We start from the raw sequence: 20441 nt of genomic DNA, 5'->3' as shown, positions 1-20441 counted from the left end.
CTTAATTCACGTTTCCCGTCGTTCCTCCCATTAACCACAACAAAAGGAACCGACCACGGCGTCACGCCCCCTTAAAGTACCCTAAGCCCCACCCCCTTCCGATAGCTAGTTCAATCACGTCTCCTCCAATTCATGACTGAAACTTCACTTACCGTACTAGGGTAAGGACTCCTGGTACCATGACACTGCCCCTTTCCTGAATGGCCGGCTTCTGACTGCCCCTGGATAGAACTACCCAACCATTCAGTACGAAGCCCGCAGTTCCTGTTGTACAGCGCCCTCACAGGTCGAGAGGGAGATTGTTGATTTGGATTCATTCGCTCTCCGTCACACTGAGCCACGGTTTCATGCTGTTTGCTAATTCCAGATCATTTCTGAGCAGACGAAGCCGAGGATGCAGGAATTCCAGTCTGAATGTTCGTGATTATCGGAGGCTGTACTAAAGATGAGAAGTTTGTGTCGGAGGTGACCTGTCTGGATCCGCTGCGGCGCAGCCAGCTCGAGGTGGCAAAGCTGCCCATCACAGAGATGGAGACCGAGGCAGAGAACAAGAAGTGGGTGGAGTTTGCCTGCATCACATTTAGGAATGAAGTGTATATATCAGGTGCGCACCACCATTTATAAATGAAGAGAGACACTGATATGGGACTCAAGTCAAAGAGAAAAACAGTTGAACAGATTGTACAAGGACCATCCAAGGAGTTTTTATTGTACATTGTCAGAAAATGTTTTCACAATCACAGCCAGTCAGAAACTGTTTTTAGTTATGAGTGTTGGGGAGTAACACATTACATGTAATGCATTAAAGTACTCTGGTTACATTTTTCAGTAATGCGTAACTGTAATGGTTCCTTTTTCAGACAGGTAATGAAATGTGATCATGGATTACATTTTAATGCAAAACAATTAAATCGTTGCTTTTCATTAAATTCAAAAAAGAGCTACTACTAATTGCATAACATGGAAATCACAAAGAGCTTCAACAGTGCAGGTCAAAGCTTACATGAAAGCGCTTTTCATATCTTGCTAGCTGGATTGATAGCTGGATCTTCAAAGAATATTTTGAATTGCAGCCTGGCCAAACTGAAAAAAATATCTTTGTAAAATATAATACATGTAATAACTTATTTAAAAGTAACTTCCTGAACACTGTTACTGTAGTTCTCCCCACATGGCTCTTCTAGTTAAAGCACAGCTGCATTGGCCCTGATGCTTATTTAAAAGATTTGTTCCCACATATGTCTACTGTCTGGTCTCTGGGTGCTAAAGGGTAAAAGCAGGATGTGGTTTGCCACTGTCACACAGGAAATGATAGTCCTACTCTCCCGTGAGAATGCTGCTTGAGAGTTGTGTGACAGAAATGTGCGGTTTAGTATTGCTTCACAAATACACAATGGCAACAATGAAAGAGCTGAAGTCTTGCATGTGGAACATCCTCCTTTAAAAAAAATCTCTTCTTCTTCTTCTTCTTCTCCAGACCATACGCTTATACATAACTAAACAGAACTAAACACCCAACCGTGTAGGTTATTCAAATCTGCAGAAAAACAATGTTTGACTAAACACAAAAATAGTTATATGTAGGTTGTGATATCCTGACTGCTAGAGTAAAACAAAAGTTAAACAACACACAACTGGGGCTAACTGTGCCTCTCTTTCATTCATAAACGCATCTTGTTGTTAACAACTAATACAAAATAAAGCTTGACCGAAATATTGTTTAAATGTGAGTCTCGTTTTAGGTCGACAGAGTTATGTCTCATATCTTCACAGTGTCTGTAATGCTTGCAGGTGGAAAGGAGACCCAGCATGACGTGTGGAAGTACAATGCCTCTTTGAACAAATGGATCCAAATCGAGTACCTGAACAATGAATATAATTGCTCAATGATATAATTTACATGTTTCATGCACTTTACAGAACATATATATTTTTAGTGACCGGGTTTATTTTTTCAATACAGCACCGCAAATGCATTCTATTGCTAAGCATACTGCGTATAACTTAAAACAAACACTGTTTAGAAATAATGCACTTCTCTACACCCAGATCACCTGTCAGAAGGGACAAGCTCCACAGTTAGAAGCCCGGGTTGAGTCACAGCAAACCAACACTATTTTAAGAAATGCCTCAAATCCCAGCTCTTGCTATTAGTACTAGACACAGGTAACAGTGTGGGATTCCAGGACTCAAGTAGAATTCCTACCAGGCTTGTATCACAGTTCCAGATGTGGGATGAGCAGGAATAAAAAACTGGAATCAAGTCAAATAAGGTGTTCACAATAGCAAACTTTAATTACACTCTGCCATCTAGTGGTACAATCGAGAACATACTGAACCTGCATAAAGGGCTGTTGTTCGTAATGAATTTAATAATAAAAATTATAATTGAACTGCAGTTGTAAGATAATAAATATTATTCAAGTGAGGGTCAAATGCTTTAATTAATGCTTTTTGCTTTTTTTTGTTTCGTTAATTGAGTTTCATGCAGATCTCTCAAGCACCACACTGTAGCAAAAGAATACTGACATTTACTCCTGTTACCATATCACTTCCAGGGGTAAAGATAATATAAGGCATGTCAAATATACTGTATCATTATCATGATTCTGGCTGTTCTAACGGCCTGTGTTTCACTGCTGACTGGCTGCTAACCGTGAGCTCCTTTGCTGTGATGAGTTACAAGAAATAAATTCAACTAATAAATTGACTTTAACTGGACAGTCAGCTCGTCCAAGTATCACCCTACCTGCAATAGCATAGCGTTTTATTATATCATAGTGGCTGTGTATTTGCATCTATTGACCCGGCCTGTTAGCTAGGCAGCACCGGGACCTCTGCGACCGGTTTCCCCCGCCTGAAGTACTGTACTACTTCCTATCATCGATTTATATTGACAAAAGAATATTAGAATTGAGTGAGAAACTGTGTAAACCGTCAAAGGAGATCTAGCGTTCAGAGGTGGGAACATCACATTATTATTATTGTTGTTGTTGTTGTTGTTGTTGTTGTTGTTGTTGTTATTTTTGGTGAATACCTTGTCAAAGTACTACAGACTCATACAGACAAATATTGAAAACAAAAAGCACCAGTCCCAGCGGTGTCAGCACCAGTCCCAGCATTGTCAGCACCAGTCACAGTGTCAGCACCAGTCACAGTGTCAGCACCAGTCCTAGCAGTGTCAGCACCATTCCCAGTGTCAGCACCAGTCCCAGCAGTGTCAGCACCAGTCCCAGTAGTGTCAGCACCAGTCACAGTGTCAGCACCAGTCAGTGTCAGCACCAGTCACAGTGTCAGCACCAGTCACAGCATTATCAGCACCAGTCTTACCAGTCAGCAGCAGTTACCAGTCCCAGCAGTGTAAGGCAACTTAAGTAGCAGTGAACCAAATGCAAGTCAATAAAGGTATGAACCCATCTACTTATTAATATTGATGTTTTATTCTTGTCCTTCTAAAATTACATATATCTGACAGTGTGAATATGGTCATTTTAGGTTGCTGTGGTTTTGCTGGGAGACAATTAGTTTAAATCTTTGAAATAATATGGGTCATCAAATTTTAACATTAACACCATCATCCAAGGGACTTAATATTGCTTTGTAGTTTGCAAAAAGTCTCCAGGCTTTATAAGATGATAACCTTTACCTTTGTAACACGAACAGGATCTGCAAGAGGTTTGTTCAACTTTTTTTTTTTTTGCCTCAGTAAAAATCTAATCCTAGCTACGCCCCTGGCCTAAGTATGATGAAGACCGGACATTTCTGCGATAGAACGGAATCCAATATAGTGTTTTATCGAAGTGTAAGGTCTTAAATTCAAAGATTACTCTACTATACCTCTATTCAGATTCCCCACAATGTGCAGTCAGCCTTTCCAACAGCTCATCCTGTTCTATATTACCAGTTTCTTTTGCAGACATTATTTTAAATTCTCACGTCATTTTTAAACTGGAAAACATTTGCTGCTTCAGTATGGGCTATTAACAAATACATACAGACTTTAACAAATGTATTACTTTATCCCTAACCAGACAAACGGATGCATGCAGACTGACTACAGATTATTATTTTCTCTGTTTTCTTAAACCACGTGCAGGAATGAAGGTCAAAGTTTGCACATGTGCAGTAACCTATCAGAATAAGTTTTCCGAAAATATTCAGAATATCCCGATACATTTTCCGAAAACTGTGTTTACATGACTTTTGATATCGGAATTAGTTTTCGGAAAACTTAGTTTTCCGAAAAATATAGGAATTCTTATGCTCATGTAAACGCACTAATGAGAATTGCTAGATCGTTTCAAGACGCCGACAGTAGCCAACAGTGGCGTTTTAATTGATTATTAATCTCCTGCTGACAATTGCCTTGTGATGAGCTGCTTCAGTTGACTGCTGCTGTTAAACAGATGTATTTCATGTGGTATTTTTGTATTTTTTTAAAATTAATTAAACACAAAAAGGCAATTAATATGAGTCAACTGGTTTTCAAGAGCATTTTTCAAGTCAATACTACATAAACACAATACAATATTCTCTTATCCCTAAATATAAAATTTGAAGAAAAAAAAAGCCACATGTATCTCGTGTACAGCAGTAATTAACTGAATTGGCTCATAACAACACAATTGCCTGCGGGGAAGCTCGCACAGGTGTTGCAGGCGAGAGTAGTTCCATTCGTCTCACTCTCTAACCCAGTGCTGCCCAAACCCGGTCCTGGAGAGCCCCTATCCAGCAGGTTTTATGGTAACCTTTAATCATCAATTTCTTAACACCTGGAACAATTTAATTGTAATCAATTATGCAGGTGATTTATTAAATGAAGTAATTTAGAGATCATTTGGTACAAAAAATGAACTACCCTTTTCAGCCCTCAATGGCCTGGATTACATGCTGGGAAAATGTCATGACTTATCTGTCTACTGTCATGACTTATTTAAGGTGGTACAGCTGAATTATAATTTTAAATAATTTTGGTTTGTTTAATTTAACAATTCCTGATTTGAAGCTTCATGTTGTATTTGATTGTTGTATAATGTATTACATTTGTATTCAAACATAAACTAAACATAAACCAAAACGAACTAAAATTGTAATCCAGACCGTACCACCTTGAATAAATCATGACAGTAAACAAGTCATGACATTTTCCCAGCATGTAAACTGGCCCAATGACCAGAGTTCCCTTAATTCAACAAGTTATTTGCTTAATTGATCAATAACGTCCATGTGTTCCCAGTCTTTAGAAATTAGCAATTTAGGGTGACCTCCAAAACTTACTGGATAGGGGCTCTCCAGGACCGTGTTTGGGCAGCACTTCTAACCTTTAGTCTCACATTGATGCTGCAGAAAGCCCTTGTGTGAGACAAAAGGGAATGGAATGAGTCTTTAGCAGCTAAGCCTGCGGTTATGAACCTTGCTCAGCTTATTTTTTTAAATACGTTTCAAAGCTGTGATGAAAAACAGAAACAAGATAAGAATTGGAAACTTAATAACATGTATCACATGTGGGTAAGATAACAATACAGTTTTGTAAAACACTTTGCATATTACCTGTGAGGGAAATCCAAGTCCTGTGATGAAAACAAGACTTCCATTACATAGCAGTTGGAGCCAAGTACATTTTACAGTGAGCTTAATAAGGCACACCTAATATCCTATCCACATTACCTATGCTCAATCATGTGATTGCCACTCACTTCATTCACAATCACTATTTCAAAGCATCCTGCATTATTTACTGTAGGTCGTGTGAATAGTGTATGGGCTTTTTCTCTCAATCATTTGCCTAATCAGGTTTGAAGCCTGCCATCCCAGCCTTACAATGCCAGTTCATGTAGGTGAGGTAGTTTGAGCAGTGTTGGACAGTGTGATTACTTGCAGGTGACACAAGGTAATGGTAAGAAAACAAGTTTTTTTTTGCACTTTTTGACTTTTTCTTGGGTATACTGTGAGGGTCCCTGAAATGAATTTCGCTTTGCCCCTCAGATCATGAAATCCCAATACTGATCTACAAACTCACCTAATACCAAGCGTACCAATCCTAAATGCACGTTTTCATTTCAAGACTCTGAAGTAATCAATAGCCTACAGTATTTAAAACAATGTAGCTGTCCATTTAGAAGATATTGTAATTCGAATTCACAAGCCATGTGATGTATTCAGCCAAGACTGTCCAAGAGGTGTGGCAGTCAAGACCACCAGGAAATCTCTTCACTGCAGCTTGATGCTATACAGTGCAACTTTCCAAACTACTAACAACTGATACCCATTCATATATTTTTTAAATCCAAGACTTGTTTTAAGAACACACACTCTAAATCAAAGCTGAGCTGTCTGCGGCATCTAACAAGATCCCACTATGTAGATCCCTTGTCTTCATTAAAATAATATTTCCAGGAACAGGGGTTCAATAAAAAATACATAGCGGTACTACAGACACCAATACTATACATTGTTACTTTAAGTTCTGCAAAACTGTGCCAAAAATATGGAATATTTCCCAGTTCAATCAATGTTTTAATCCTCACCACATGCAGTAAGATTAAAAAGTCAATTTAGATTCAGAATTTGTGCACAACTACATTGTAGTGCTGCCAAATTGTCTGGACTAGTCAGTTTGTGAGAATAGATCTAGAACACCATTACCATTAAAAGGGGAGGGTTATTTATCTATCATCCGTCCTCAGCCAGGGCTGCCATCTTTACACCAACTCTGCGCCTTGCTCCCTTGCTAATCCACCTACGTTACCCTATTAACTAGTAGGGCAAGCCAGCAAGCTTTCGTAGGCCAGTCGCCACCTCACGCAAGAGTCCGCTAATGATGAGTCCGCTAAGTTTGACTGCTAGGGAAAATCTTTGACAATCTCACTGTTTCAGGGCCATTAGCCCTAGAAAAACTATACAGCAGCAGCTATCAAAAAAAGTCCCAGTGCAATCTTCTCAATAGTAACTGTCATGTGAGAACAGTGGTTAACACAGCAGAAATTGGAGCCTAGCAAAGGAAACAACAACAAACATTTTTAACAAGAAAACCCTAAATGTATAATCTTCAATAATAATGCAATGCTTATGTACTAAGGGGCAATGATGGCACAGGGCAGCTACAATGGAATGGCTCATTTGTAGAATAGTACCACCGTGGTAAGATATTATGATGTTGACAAACTGAAATCATAGCAACAGAGTGCTACTTCTTCAGGACTGCTATCAGAAATATTTGTTCCAAATCTGTTTTGTTGCCGTTGCTGGGAATGCTGTGGTCCGCTAATGATTCTGCCTAGTTTACTTGATTCTGATGTGCAAGATGTTATGCTTCTTGTTTTGCTAAACACGGTTGCAATAAGTTTCTCCACAGAATCCATACATCCTGCCTACACCTTCAACAGAAGCACATATTGTCTGATATACCCTGGTCTATCAAAAAGTAAAAAAGCTATGCTGGTTTGTGGGGAATTTCTTGTCCATTGAACCCAATGTTAATTCAATATTGTAACGGGCTGATAGGCTCAATCGCCCTGTGTGGGCTGGGTGGGGGTTGTCCGGATGGGTGATAGGCAGTAACATTTCCCTGAGCTGTGCTTGGGGCAGCTCAGTGGCAGTGGGCATGGCTGATATGGGACCGCAGCAAGGGCTATGACTGTGAGTCCTCCTGAGTAGGATTGAGTTAATTTGGGGGGCAGAATCTAGGAGGGGAAGTTTGTGAAGTGCGTGCCCACTACATAAGGGGGCAGTAGATTAACATGTACTGTAAAAAAGAAATATTTCATTATTACTAGTTAGCTAACTGCTGATTAATATGATGTTTTGAAAATGCCCTTTTTTTGGGGGTGAATGTAATACAAGTCTCAGGCAGTGGTTCCCAACCTGTGGTCCGTGAGTAAATTCCAGGTGGTCCGCTAACAACTCCCAAAATTCGATTACGAAACTCTTGCAAAAAACTATTACTACACAATCACACGTTGTGCTACTAATATTACTAAGCATGGGTGAAATTTTGCTGGTACTCTGTGACGAACAGCGAATGAATCCAAATCAACAATCTCCCTCTCGACCGGTGAGGGCACTGTACAACAGGAACTGCGGGCTTCGTACTTAATGGTTGGGTAGTTCATTCCGGAAGCAGTCGGAAGCCGGCCATTCAGGAAGAGGGCAGCGTTACTGTACCTGGTGTCATCGCCCTAGTTCGGTGAGCGAAGTTTCAGTCATGAATTGGAGGAGACATGATTGAACTAGCTATCGGAGGGGGCGGGGCTTAGGGTACTTTAGAGGGACGTGACGTTGTAATCGGTTCCTTTTGTTGTGGTTAATGGGAGGAAACAAGGACGGGAAACGTGAACGAAGTGTTGTCCCATTGATAAAAAAAAAACTATATTTGTCTTTGCCAGATGGCTGATATGAAACCAGGAGCTGCAGCGAGAAGCCAGCCTGGACCTGAACGCACAAACCACCACCACTCAGAGCACCGCACCTGCACCAGAGCACACACCGTCTGGAGACGTGTTTATGTGTCTGTGTTTCGTGTTTTGTTTTCGCATTATTATTTCGGGACTGCAACCCCTTGTTTTGACACTGGCAATACCCATTGCTGGGTAGAGCCAGCTTTATTATTTGAAACCTTTGGTCAAGGAAATTAAAGACTTGAACTGTGAACTTTGTATTTGTCCTTTGTCTGGAGCACCTGAATCACCTGTACACCTGAGCACTGCAAACCACTTTGCCACATACTCACATTGCTGCACATGAATTTGAAGGCAAAAAGCCACACCAGTGTTCTCCATAAATTACATAGTTGATAAATATTAGAAATAATTATCATAATGCGTTTTGCCTTGCACCGATTTACCACATTGCCAGAATTTGCATGAAAGTTTCTAAAATGGCAAGTGATGTGTGGGACAGTAGGGATTAACATTAAAAAACAGGATCAAGAAAGTGCTGCTTCAGATTTGGTAAGCAATACAGATGTAGGTGTGCTTCACGTTTTTCATACACTGGCCCAACTTGTACTCGGAGGAGCAAGGCGAGCGCTTCCACCAGGATATACTGGACTTTGAACGCCGCTACCAAGGACAGTATAACGAGAACATGATGGGAGACTACATTTGGGGGCTGATTCTTGAAAGTGATTTACAGTATAATCGTAAATCTCGAAAAACTACTCACTTCTAAATCTTTTGTAGTCATTTTTGTATTACTTTAGTATAAATACATGTTAATTTTGATTCATATGTTGTTTTTTTCTGACTTTATGTGAACGAAAAGACACAAATTCGCCCGTTTTCTCATTGGAAATAGGTACATTTCAAAATATCACTGTCCTGGTCACAAAAGCAAAGTTTGTGGGGAATAATAGCCATTTTCTATACTTTTGATGCATAAGCAATTAGGAAATAACACTTACTACTCAGGAACAAAAAAAATAAAAAATTGTTACACGGTGTAATCAACGAATGAACACTGACACAAACCAAAATGGGTGGAGATTCATGACTTATGCCTAAATGAAATCTGATCAGAATGAAAGCTCGACCAATCAACATGCAGCGATTATACTGACGTTAATGGTGGCCAATAGCAGCTAACAGAAACAGAAGCAGTATGAGGAAACGGAATGCAAGCAGCAAGAACTGTGCTGAATGAAAGCGCATTTGAGAAACGCTGCGCTAGTGGACTGTGTGAGTGGATGGAATGCATCTGCGTTGGATGAAAAGCAGATTAAATAGATCCCGGTACCGCCGGCATCAAAATAAATCCCGGTATGGAGTACCGGTGAGTACCAGCAGAATTTCACCCCTGGTTTTACATTTCATATTTGCTTTTCATATAATGTCCCAAATTCTGGGCCGCTCTGGTTTTCAGCTAACATCCCAAATTCTGGGCCATTTTGCTTTTCTGAATTCAGCCCAGTTTTTGGGATATTTTCCTCAGCTGACAGTCGAGTCATGCATGCTCAGTTTACCATAAAAAACTACACCAGAACTGGATCGTGAATTCATTAAAGTTTTTTTTACTCTCCCCAGAAAACATTATTTTTTATGAAGAAACAGAAATAAAATTTAAATGTTAAAAAAACGTGTTTCTTATTACAATGAAGAAACTACATTGCACTGAAATAGATACATGACAATGTATTAAAGCAGTCGTTTTCCTTTATTAAAGGCTAATATTGAAACACATTTTTGAGAAGGAACATGGTATTCCAGAAAAAGCCAGGACACCTCATTTGCTTATGTAAGAAAAAAGTAGATCACCACAGAAAGCCAATTCTTACATTCATGCATAACAATTTATAATTAAATAATTTATATAAAGTTATAGTCACTCATAGTTTGTTATATTAGTACAGCAAAATATCACATTATATTTAATAGAAAGATTCTGAAAAGCAGATCTCTCTCTCTCTCCGATCACAATGTTAAAAATGCCTCCAAGCTTTTCCACTCTTGTTGACGTCATATGCCTCAGACAGACAAGAACCAATCAAAACGTGAGACTGTTATGCTGTTCCATCCTAAAAACCGGGCCTGTGTCATACCTCGATACTAACTAATAACTTGCACATTTGTCTTGCCAAATTACAAACTTCTTTTTTTAGCCAGCATTATTTAAAAAAACAAATCTATATCTACCCTTATTTCAATACGTTTCTGGAGAGGTTAGCTGCATATAGTAGCAGAAGTTAATGTGAAACAAAAATAGGCCATATTTGTAGCTTGACTTGTGAACTATACCCTGTATGCCAAAAGGAAATTCCATTAACACTACTTCTGGAAATAATGTGTACAGTCGGTTTTTGACGCTGTCATATTTAACCAAAATGCTATAAATCCTATCGTCTGTGAGTCACCAATCCCATTTACACGTCACAGCCCACCAGAAGTAGTAAGTAACATCCGGTACTCTCTCCAATCATTTTTTAATTTTTCAAATTGCTTCCCACCCACCTCGTCTTCGTATTCTGGTGTTTTTATATGTACATCGAGCGAAGTTGGCGATCAGCGAGTGCAAAAAATTGCATTAGAAATGGATAGATTCATCTGCTACACGAGGTAACGGTTGTGTGGACCAGCACATATTTACATTTACTGGATCATAGGATGACCCAAGACCCAGTGCATTATTTGTCAGGTTTTGTCAAACAAAACTCTTAAACCTGCAAAACTGAGACGCCATTTATCTATAAAGCATTCAGAATGTGAAAAAAACAACAATTTTTAAACAAAAAGACCCGGCAATTATATGAAGTTTTACGGTATATAAATACTTTACTTTCTACATGTACTTATACATATACTCATACAAAATAGTTTCAAAATGCTGCTGTGAAAAAAGGCGTGGTAAGTGGTCCTGGGAAAAATCCAAACCACAAGGTGGTCCCTACATTTACAAAGGTTGGGAGCCACTGGTCTAATTCTGCGTTTACACTGCCACCTTGGACCTAAGCCGACTCATGTCCCACTGATCTTGGAGATTCTTATCGTTTTTCACGTAGCATTTACACTGCGGTTGTGCCCTGAGCCAGCTTCGGTCTGAATGTGAGCGCATGCCATCTAAATTACAATACATGCTTGTGACGTCATAATGACCACTGAAAGGATGACGAGATTTCCCCTCCCCAAACCACAAAGGCAGAAGAGGCAGAGTGGTGTTACAAACAAACAATACAGTGTTGTGTACCGAGATACCCATCCAGAACAAAATGCAAACAAGATTAGAGATGCATTAAAGTTGTGTATGTATAAATTCTAAACAAGTAGTTATTAAAACACTAGTGTTTGATACAACATAACAGATACTGATTTGTTATGTTACTGATTTCACTTACTGTAATAGTAAAGACCCTTGTGTTTTCAAAACAACTATTCTGTTCATTCCCACCTTGTTCTGCCTTGTATAGCCTATATACATAATGGTATGATGTATAAGTGAATACTATATATATACAGTGTTCACCCTTTATAACACTATAGTGGGGATCGATAGTTACAAGACCGATTCCGCACTATAACGGGGCGCGTTATAACGGGTGAGCACTGTGTGTGAGGGATTTCACCTTGAGTAAGATACAGACGTGCTCAAATTTGATCTCCTCAGACAACTCTCTCCTTTGCTTTCTCTGGTCCATGTTCAGTGTGGTGCACACAATGATACCAAACAGCACAGTGACTACTTTTCTCCATTTAAATAGGCTGAATGACTGATTACAAGATTGGAGACATGTGTGATACTAATTAAAGAAACTAATTAGTTTGAAATATCACTATAATCCAATTATTTATTATCTTTTCTAAGGGGTACCAACAAATGTGTCCAGGCCATTTTAGAATATCTTTGTAGAATAAGCAATAATTCATCTCTTTTCACAGCTTCTTTGCTTTATTCTATGACATACCAAAGGCATGCAAGTATACATGATAAAATAGCTTTTAATTTCATCACTTTTCAGGAGGAATGAAGCATTATTTCAATGAGCTGTAAGGGTACCAACAAATTTGAGCACGTCTGTAAGTACATTTACTGTTTATTACTGTAATAATAAACACCCTTTTGTTTTCAAAAGAACTCTATTCTGTTTCTTCACCAATATTATCTCATCTGGTATATATACATAATTGTATGATGCTTAAGTCCTTTATTTTTAGTTAAAATAGGCTAAGCAGCCACAAGAATATCGGCGTAAAAACATTTACTGTATAAAATTTCAGTTAACAGATTTTATTTTTTCAAATTAGCCTTGTTACAAATACTACAACTGCATCATAATAATAATAACAACAACAACAACAACAACAACAATAATAATTTGTTATATAAGTACACTATCTAAATTGTTTGTAATTATTCAAAACATTCCGTTCCTTTTCTAAAAAATTAAATGACAGGGACCGCAAATTATTAAAACAATCTTTATTTAAAACTTAGAACATAACATGTAAAATGCAATTGTGTAACATATTAACTATAATGCAAAAAGTACAGAGAGGGGGTTGCACAGATCTCTTTTCTACAGTGCTTGAGAGACAACTTTCACAGATAATGGCAGGTTTTTTCGGTTGAGTAGCTGGTCGGCGTCCCAGGATGGCATCTAGTTCTTCATAGAACCGACAGGTGTGTCGTCGACTCCCACTGACTTTTTTATGGTCTTTAGTTTTCATATCATTTTGTTTAAGGAGTTTGATGTGCTTCCTGCATTGGTTCTCGGTATATGTATGTATTTCATGTGTTTCCACTTAGTGGACTTTGGATTTGAGTTTTGCCCCACAACACTATGAGAGCTTTCGTGCTCTCCCCAGTTCACACTGCGGTTGTTCTAAAAAAAACAAAAACAAACAAAAAAACATTTGTATACATCTGGGTACACAAAATATTTATTTAAATAACAATAAAAACAAACAACAAAAAGACGATGTGTTAAAGCGTGTTTGAAACTAAACCAATAACTAAGTGGTTTAACAATAAAGTAACTGGGAAAAACACAATCCAGCATACTTTTTGTATAATTTTTTTTTATATAGCATTTTTTAAAGAATAATTCTCAACGATAAACTCAAATATTACACTGTTGTTTCTTTGATGTCCACCAGCATCTGCACCTGTTTAACAAAGCAAAAATGTTATCGTCAAAAGTTTACATAACCCAATGCATGGATATTTGAGGTATGTACACTTTTGACGACAATTACAAATACTCACCAATACAAACAGTTAATAAATTAAAATCTTCAGGATGCTTGTGTTTCAAGTTAGCTGTTTGAGGTAAAATGACCCAGGAAGTAAAGTAGAAACAGACTTCCTGGAAGGAAAGGCAAGCAAACTGAGAACTGTGTGAAGTACCAGATGTCTGTTTAAAAATGAAAATACAAATTTCCATAACCATAATCTAAAACCTAATTTCCTGTCATTAATCAACCAGCTCCTTCCCTTAATAACTGAGATGCTTTCAGCCTGAAGACACTGCTGCTGTGACATGAACTAGAGAGTGAACCAGTAACAGTACCTTCCTAGAAGTCAGCAGTGTAAGCTGAGTATGGTCAACAGGGGTCCTACATCCTGCTTTCTAGCCACTCGGCCGACGCACCAAAGTGCCTAATGTTACTGTTGAACTCTATGGAAGCTATGGAACCCTGGAGGACAGCTAGATTAGGTAAAGGTGTTCCCTTCAGTGGTCAATGCACTGCTCTCTTTGAATGACCTGCAAGCATGACCAGGATTTGAACCAACCACAGTTCCTTTACAGGGCAGACACTTCATATACTATTCTTGGTAGAATCTTGGTGTTAGCCATCCTTTCTCTAAATAGGATTGTATGTTACTGTATTAATTTATGGTCTGTTTGTTTGTTCATTAACTATGTTGCCAAAATGCTTCTCTGTTTCCTTATGTTGTTGCTGGCAGGTCATTTTCCGCCCTGATAATTTTGATTGGCTGGTGTAGAAGAAAGTGCAGCTCAAAGTGAAGGATGCCATGCCAGGCCAGCAATGTTCTGTGTAAAATTACAGAAGGTGATTTTATACACAGACATGTAGTTAACACCTCATCACTTCTAACTGCCATATAGAAGGTAAAACTATTAAAAACTAAGCCCAGTTATTTGTATTATTAGAATTCTGATTGAGCGTTTTGAAGGTATAATATTAGCCCTCTGCTTTACTTATGTAAAATTCTTAACTGTACTGTGGAATGTCAGCAGTTTGTTACACTGATACTACATTGAAATAATGGTCCACTTTTTGATTAATATTATTTTGAATGGACTGATATAAAACAGTTTTCCATTGGTCAATTTAGTACACGCATTTTTTTTATCTTTCCTGGCTCTGGATGAAATTGCTGGTATCTGACTGATCAAACTAAAACGTGTAGTCATTCTAAATGTTCTATAAATCAAATATATTGACCCAGTGGCTCTTGTGTTTTTAGGGTTCTCATTAAATAAATGGGGACCCTTATGTGCTGATCATGTCTGTCCTTCCGTTCGTCACACTGTACATGGTGAACTGCCATGTTTTGCACAAAGCTTTTATCATACACTCCTAGCCTCCTATATACATTTTGTATTATATGTGGCTATAATCCAATAAACTCACATTTGTATACATTTTGTTTAACCTTTTAAGTACTGTGTGTATTACGTGATTGTGAAGGTGTGTGTGTGTGTGTGTGTGTGTGTGTGTGTTCACTGGCTTAACCATATATCTATTGCCAGTGTCAGCTGGGTGGCTTGAACCTAAATGACCTCTTCAGGCTGCAAAAACATCAGCTTTCAGAAACATGATCCTGTCTGATTTGCACATACTCTTTATACATATACATATACTGTGTGTGTATATATATATATATATATATATATATATATATATATATATATATATATATATATATATATATATATATATATATATATATATATATATATATATATATATATATATATATATATATATATATATGTGGGGCAGCAGCGTGGAGTAGTGGTTAGGGCTCTGGACTCTTGACCGGAGGGTTGTGGGTTCAATCCCCAGTGGGGGACACTGCTGTTGTACTCTTGAGCAAGGTACTTTACCTAGATTGCTCCAGTAAAAACCCAACTGTAAAAATGGGTAATTGTATGTAAAATAATGTGATATCTGTATAATGTGAAATAATGTATAATGTGATATCTTGTAACAATTGTAAGTCGCCCTGGATAAGAGCGTCTGCTAAGAAATTAATAATAATAATATATATATATATATATATATATATATATATATATATATATATATATATATATATATATATATATATATGGAAGTGTAGAATATAGTGTAAGGACAGAAACTGTCTTCAAAGGCAAAGACTTCTAAATATGACAACAATAGCAATCAGCTCGATCAGAGCTCTTCAGAGCATGGATCACATCATCTTGTAGTTAGCAAGTTGAGTGACCCTTGATGAGGATTTTTATAGAGTTTTTGCTTTGCTTTTTACGTCAGAAGTCATAATTAAATCTTAAACATTAATATGCCTTAACAGTTCCTGTCCTTCATGTGAATAACATTTTCAAAACACTTGGTAACACCTTCTAAAAGATTAGTTGGCCATTATGTAAGGTGAACTTTTGAACTGATGTTATTCTTTTTTGGTACCAGAGAGTTCCTGAACACAGTATGCATGTGAATACAGTGCGAGTATAAAAGAATACATATAAAGAGATGTGTTTAATATATAACACCTATTTTGGTTTAATTATTCCAACCTGGGTAAAACATGCATTTCCATTAAAGAATGTCCTTAGTAGGTTGGCTTTATTACATGTATAGATGTGGTTTAACAATTAACTAAAACATATTGGATAGAGGCTGGTAGAAGGCTCATAGCAAACTTGTAAGCCTGCAATTATATATCCAATTATGTTCACTTAAATCCAGTCTATCAAGAACACAGTCAAAATATAACAGTCCCAGTTTAGCTATTCAATGCTTTAAACTAAACTTGACCTCTCTGTTTTTTACAAAAATCCTGTTCATGCAAGTTCCGAACCACCTGCTTCTCTGTTGAGGTCATCCATCATTAATAGAAGAGTCTTCTGTAAGCATTTTCTCAGACGTATGGCATAACATGGTCCTATGTTATGGCTCCCCCTCACTTGTTTTTACCAGGTCTTCATTCATTTCTGTAATTTAATGAAGCCATAGACAGTTCACCATATACTCCCTTTCATGTACCAGAAGGTGTTTCTTAAAAAGATCAGCCATCATAGAAACCTTTGATGTAAAACTGCTGACCAGTAGATCTAGCTTCAATTGCCAAGAGTTATTTTCTCCAGTTACCCATGTGTCTGGTACCGTTTCGTTTCAAGCAGACAAGGTTAACAGATTAATTACATTCTCTTTGGAAGATCCTATGCCTGACATAGACTGGTACCATTGTGCTTTGACTGAAGTTTTTACTTGAAGTTAATTTCTGCACTATATTCTCTAATTTTCAAACTTAACAATTCTTCTGTTAAAATAAAACATTTACACTTATATTCTGTTTGAATTATTCTACAATACTTGTGTTTAGCTTAAAGACAAATTTCAGATCAAGATAAATAAGAAACTTGACTGTGAACATTTGAGTTCATTAAATAAGATTCTCGTTTCTGCTTTTCTCCTCATGGTTATAGGCCTTGGCACCAGTAGCTCAGACAAGTACAAGCTTAGCTCATTTCACAGGTGTATTTTGGTCAGCATGACCCCAACCTGCCTCCCTTTTTACTCAGACTCACAAAGATACAATATGTTTTACTGTTATAACAGAATAAACAGGAATATAGAATGCTCTAACATAACTATAGGTTAATACAGAGCATATTATAACTTTTTGTATGAACAGTTTTAACAATTTGTTTAGTATTTCTGCTAGCTTTATATTCTTTAAAACACAGTACAGTTATTACAACATTTTAACACACATGCAGCTTCACAAATGTTCAATTTGTATCCCAAAGATCAGCCTGCTTCCAGTAGCTGTCAGTCTTGGGTCAGTTTCTGCTCTCAGGAAGTCTGTCAAAGCCACCACAGGTGTGTCTTTAAAAGCCTGATACCTGCAAAAACTTAAATCTTGTTAGCAGGGCTTCCATCTCTACATTTCCATTCTCATCATCAGTGGGAAGACTTCAAATAAAGTAAACTGTTTCTATCAAAGAGACATCTATCTCTGCATACACCTTTCATTCAAAAAAGGTGATCGCACCTTGTGCAAGGGAAGACAGGTTTTAGGTTCATTCGTGACAGTCGCAAAGCCTCTGCTCCGGCTGTGGGTCAAAGTATCTCGACTCGAGTGACGATGTAACCCGATACGACTGCACTGACTATCTCTACTGCAGTATTTTCTCAAACAGGGGGAAGCTTTTGATCCCCCTGGTGTTCACACCTTGCATTTGCGTGTGTTCGGGGCTTTCTGTTTGCTCAGTTCATGTTCTACTGTAGTAGATCACTATTTGCCACTAACTGGAGGGTGTGGCCTGTGCAAAGCACTGAAGCCCAGCCATCTTCCAGTAGTTTTACAATATTTCCACATTACTTGAAACAAAAAAGTTTCAGTGAAAACGACGACCATAATGTTACACACCTTATTACTATAACATGTGACTTAGTGGAACGACATTTTCGAGTTTGTTATAAACCAGTGCCGTGCTTTAAAAATACCTGTATTGCACATTTTGTATAATTTATTTTAAGAATAAGAAGGATGTTGACAAAGTGCAGCACGCTATCTCTAAACTGGCCCAATTACTGCCTATTTTTTTCTCATTCATGATGCTATTTGGGACAGAGAATGTTCAATGTTGACACAACTTTTGAGGTCACGTTAGAATCCTTAATGAATATTCCATTAGTGTTACTATGATAAGATTTAAGTGTGCAGTGTTAAAACGAGTCTAATTGCCACATGTTCCAACAGAGTTTTGATTGTATCTTTGATCCAATAAGTGCAGATGAGCAGCCTATAGAGCTGATAGATCGATCTGTCTTTTAGCCAACTGCAGCCACCCTCTTGCGTTCACATTTAAATGACACTATAGTGCGGACATTATTTTTACATTTTCAAGTAAAATTATTATGTTTTCCAGCTTTCATAATCTTGTAAAAAAAAAAAAAAAAAAAAGAAAAAACTGATTTATACATGTTGTGTCTGTATATAGAATATGTTTTCTAATTATTTATTAGAAATGGAAATTTTTGCTATTTCCTGTATACTATCTATATTAGTGCAACGAAATCTCGAGAAACGTCTAGCATTATACAGAAAACGAATGGTTTCGGCAAAAGCAAAAACAAACAAACAAAAAATGTACTGTAGGCTAGTCAAGAGATCAATGTCACATATACAGTAGTTATCGATTGAATTAAAATATTTAATAATACACTAGCTGTACTGAATAACCCATATTTGTGCTGAAATGATGTCGATTCAACATAACTTGTTTTCACAGTGCAAGCACAGAAACCGTTCGGAGCAGACCGTTACAAACATGGCATTTTAATCTGACACGCACTAGCATTTCGCAGGGGGCGTGACGCACTAGACCGATTTGGAATATACAATTGTATCTGACATTCCAGCGTTGTTAAGGTATTATTATTAACAACTCCCAGAAACACGACAGCTGAGTTGCTTACATTTTCCCCGCAGAAGAGCAAGTGTGAATAGAAGTGTCTATAATAGATAGCGAGCTACACTAAACCCAAAAGACGAGAAATAGCGCTTAACAGATGTACTGTAATATGAAGTGCCTTTCCTTGATTAATTATAAAATGAGTGCAAACCACACTGAAAACGTTTTACAACATAATGCGTTTTGCATTTCAGAATGATATGTGATGTAGCATATTGCACGGCGCTAGTTCCTAATGCTCCACTCCTTCTGTCGGTCCTGAGGTCCTAATGTTCCATTCCTGATGGTCTTATAGGATTTATTCTGCACCCACGCGAAGCCTTTGAACCACGTGAGGTGTGCGCCCTGTTTGAAAGCAGGCAGCGTCTCTCTCAGTTTGGTATTACTGCACACTAACATGGAGAAAGCGCACCAGCCTTGTTTTCTAGGAATGGCCAATATATATACATGTTAGTTTTCTTTTAAAACGACCATGGCTTGGCCATGTATTAGTAGGGTATGTTGCCTTGCTCGTTTCTGGAACCAATTTGATAAATCAGATCTCTCAGTTCCACTGACCATTCAGAATTACTCAGAAATCACCGATCAAGACGTTCGATCAGTCACAAAGCACGTCCCGGTGGACAGATCCCTGAAGAATGATTACCCTCTGACACCAGATCACAGAGGATCACCTACTGTTCAGGATCCGGCGTTCAGGAGATCGTGGAAGGGACGGAAAGAACCAAGTTTCAAACCTCGAGTGGATTACCAACCACCAGATGTACCTTTTCAGACTGTGACCCAGTACAAACAGGACTTCAAACCTTGGCCCATTCCGAAGAAAGAGAATTTTCCCTGGATCAGCAATGGCGGAAAAAAAGATGGGTTTTCTGTCTCCCCATCAGACAGTCCCGTTAGTCAGTACCCCCAGCCGGGAGCACAAAGAGCCGAGAAAGAGGAGAGAAACAGACAGCGCTGGGGAGCAGAGCAATTAAACACAACGAAAACAAGCTCTAACAGGTATGTCCTTTGACGCTGTTCTTCAGCACCATTCATAACCACGGTGATTCCCGTAAGCAGGAGCCTGATGCTTTCGGGTTCAAGTTGCACTGATATTAATACTATGTATTTTGTTTGTTTGTTTTGTTTGTTTGTTTTGTATAGTAATAAGTACAAGTCAACCATTCTATTGAAAAGTGCCGAGTTTTTCTAATTGTAGCCTACTATTGTTTTATATTACCATTGTGCTGTGTGCCCGACATTAACTCTTTACAGTGATTGTACTGATAAACTTAGCCTTTGCATTTGCACATGC

General features: G+C 38.0%; 1 protein-coding gene across 2 annotated transcripts in view; it reads left to right on the top strand.

The window, feature by feature from the left end:
* Window positions 1-19281: 19281 nt before the first annotated feature.
* The window catches only part of LOC117417429 (microtubule-associated protein 6 homolog), a 39740-nt gene continuing 38580 nt past the window's right edge, over window positions 19282-20441 (top strand). Inside the window, exon 1 of one of the 2 annotated variants that reach the window (XM_034029576.3) lies at window positions 19282-20146. In XM_034029576.3, the coding sequence (XP_033885467.2) occupies window positions 19617-20146 (530 nt within the window). In that variant the 5' untranslated portion in view covers window positions 19282-19616. The remainder of the gene's footprint in view (window positions 20147-20441) is intronic. The other variant, XM_034029577.3, reaches the window with a different exon arrangement.

Source organism: Acipenser ruthenus, chromosome 12, assembly GCF_902713425.1.
Source record: "Acipenser ruthenus chromosome 12, fAciRut3.2 maternal haplotype, whole genome shotgun sequence".
Taxonomy (NCBI): domain Eukaryota; kingdom Metazoa; phylum Chordata; class Actinopteri; order Acipenseriformes; family Acipenseridae; genus Acipenser; species Acipenser ruthenus.
The sequence above is the reverse complement of the archived record's forward strand: the minus strand, read 5'-3'. Positions and strand labels throughout refer to the sequence as shown.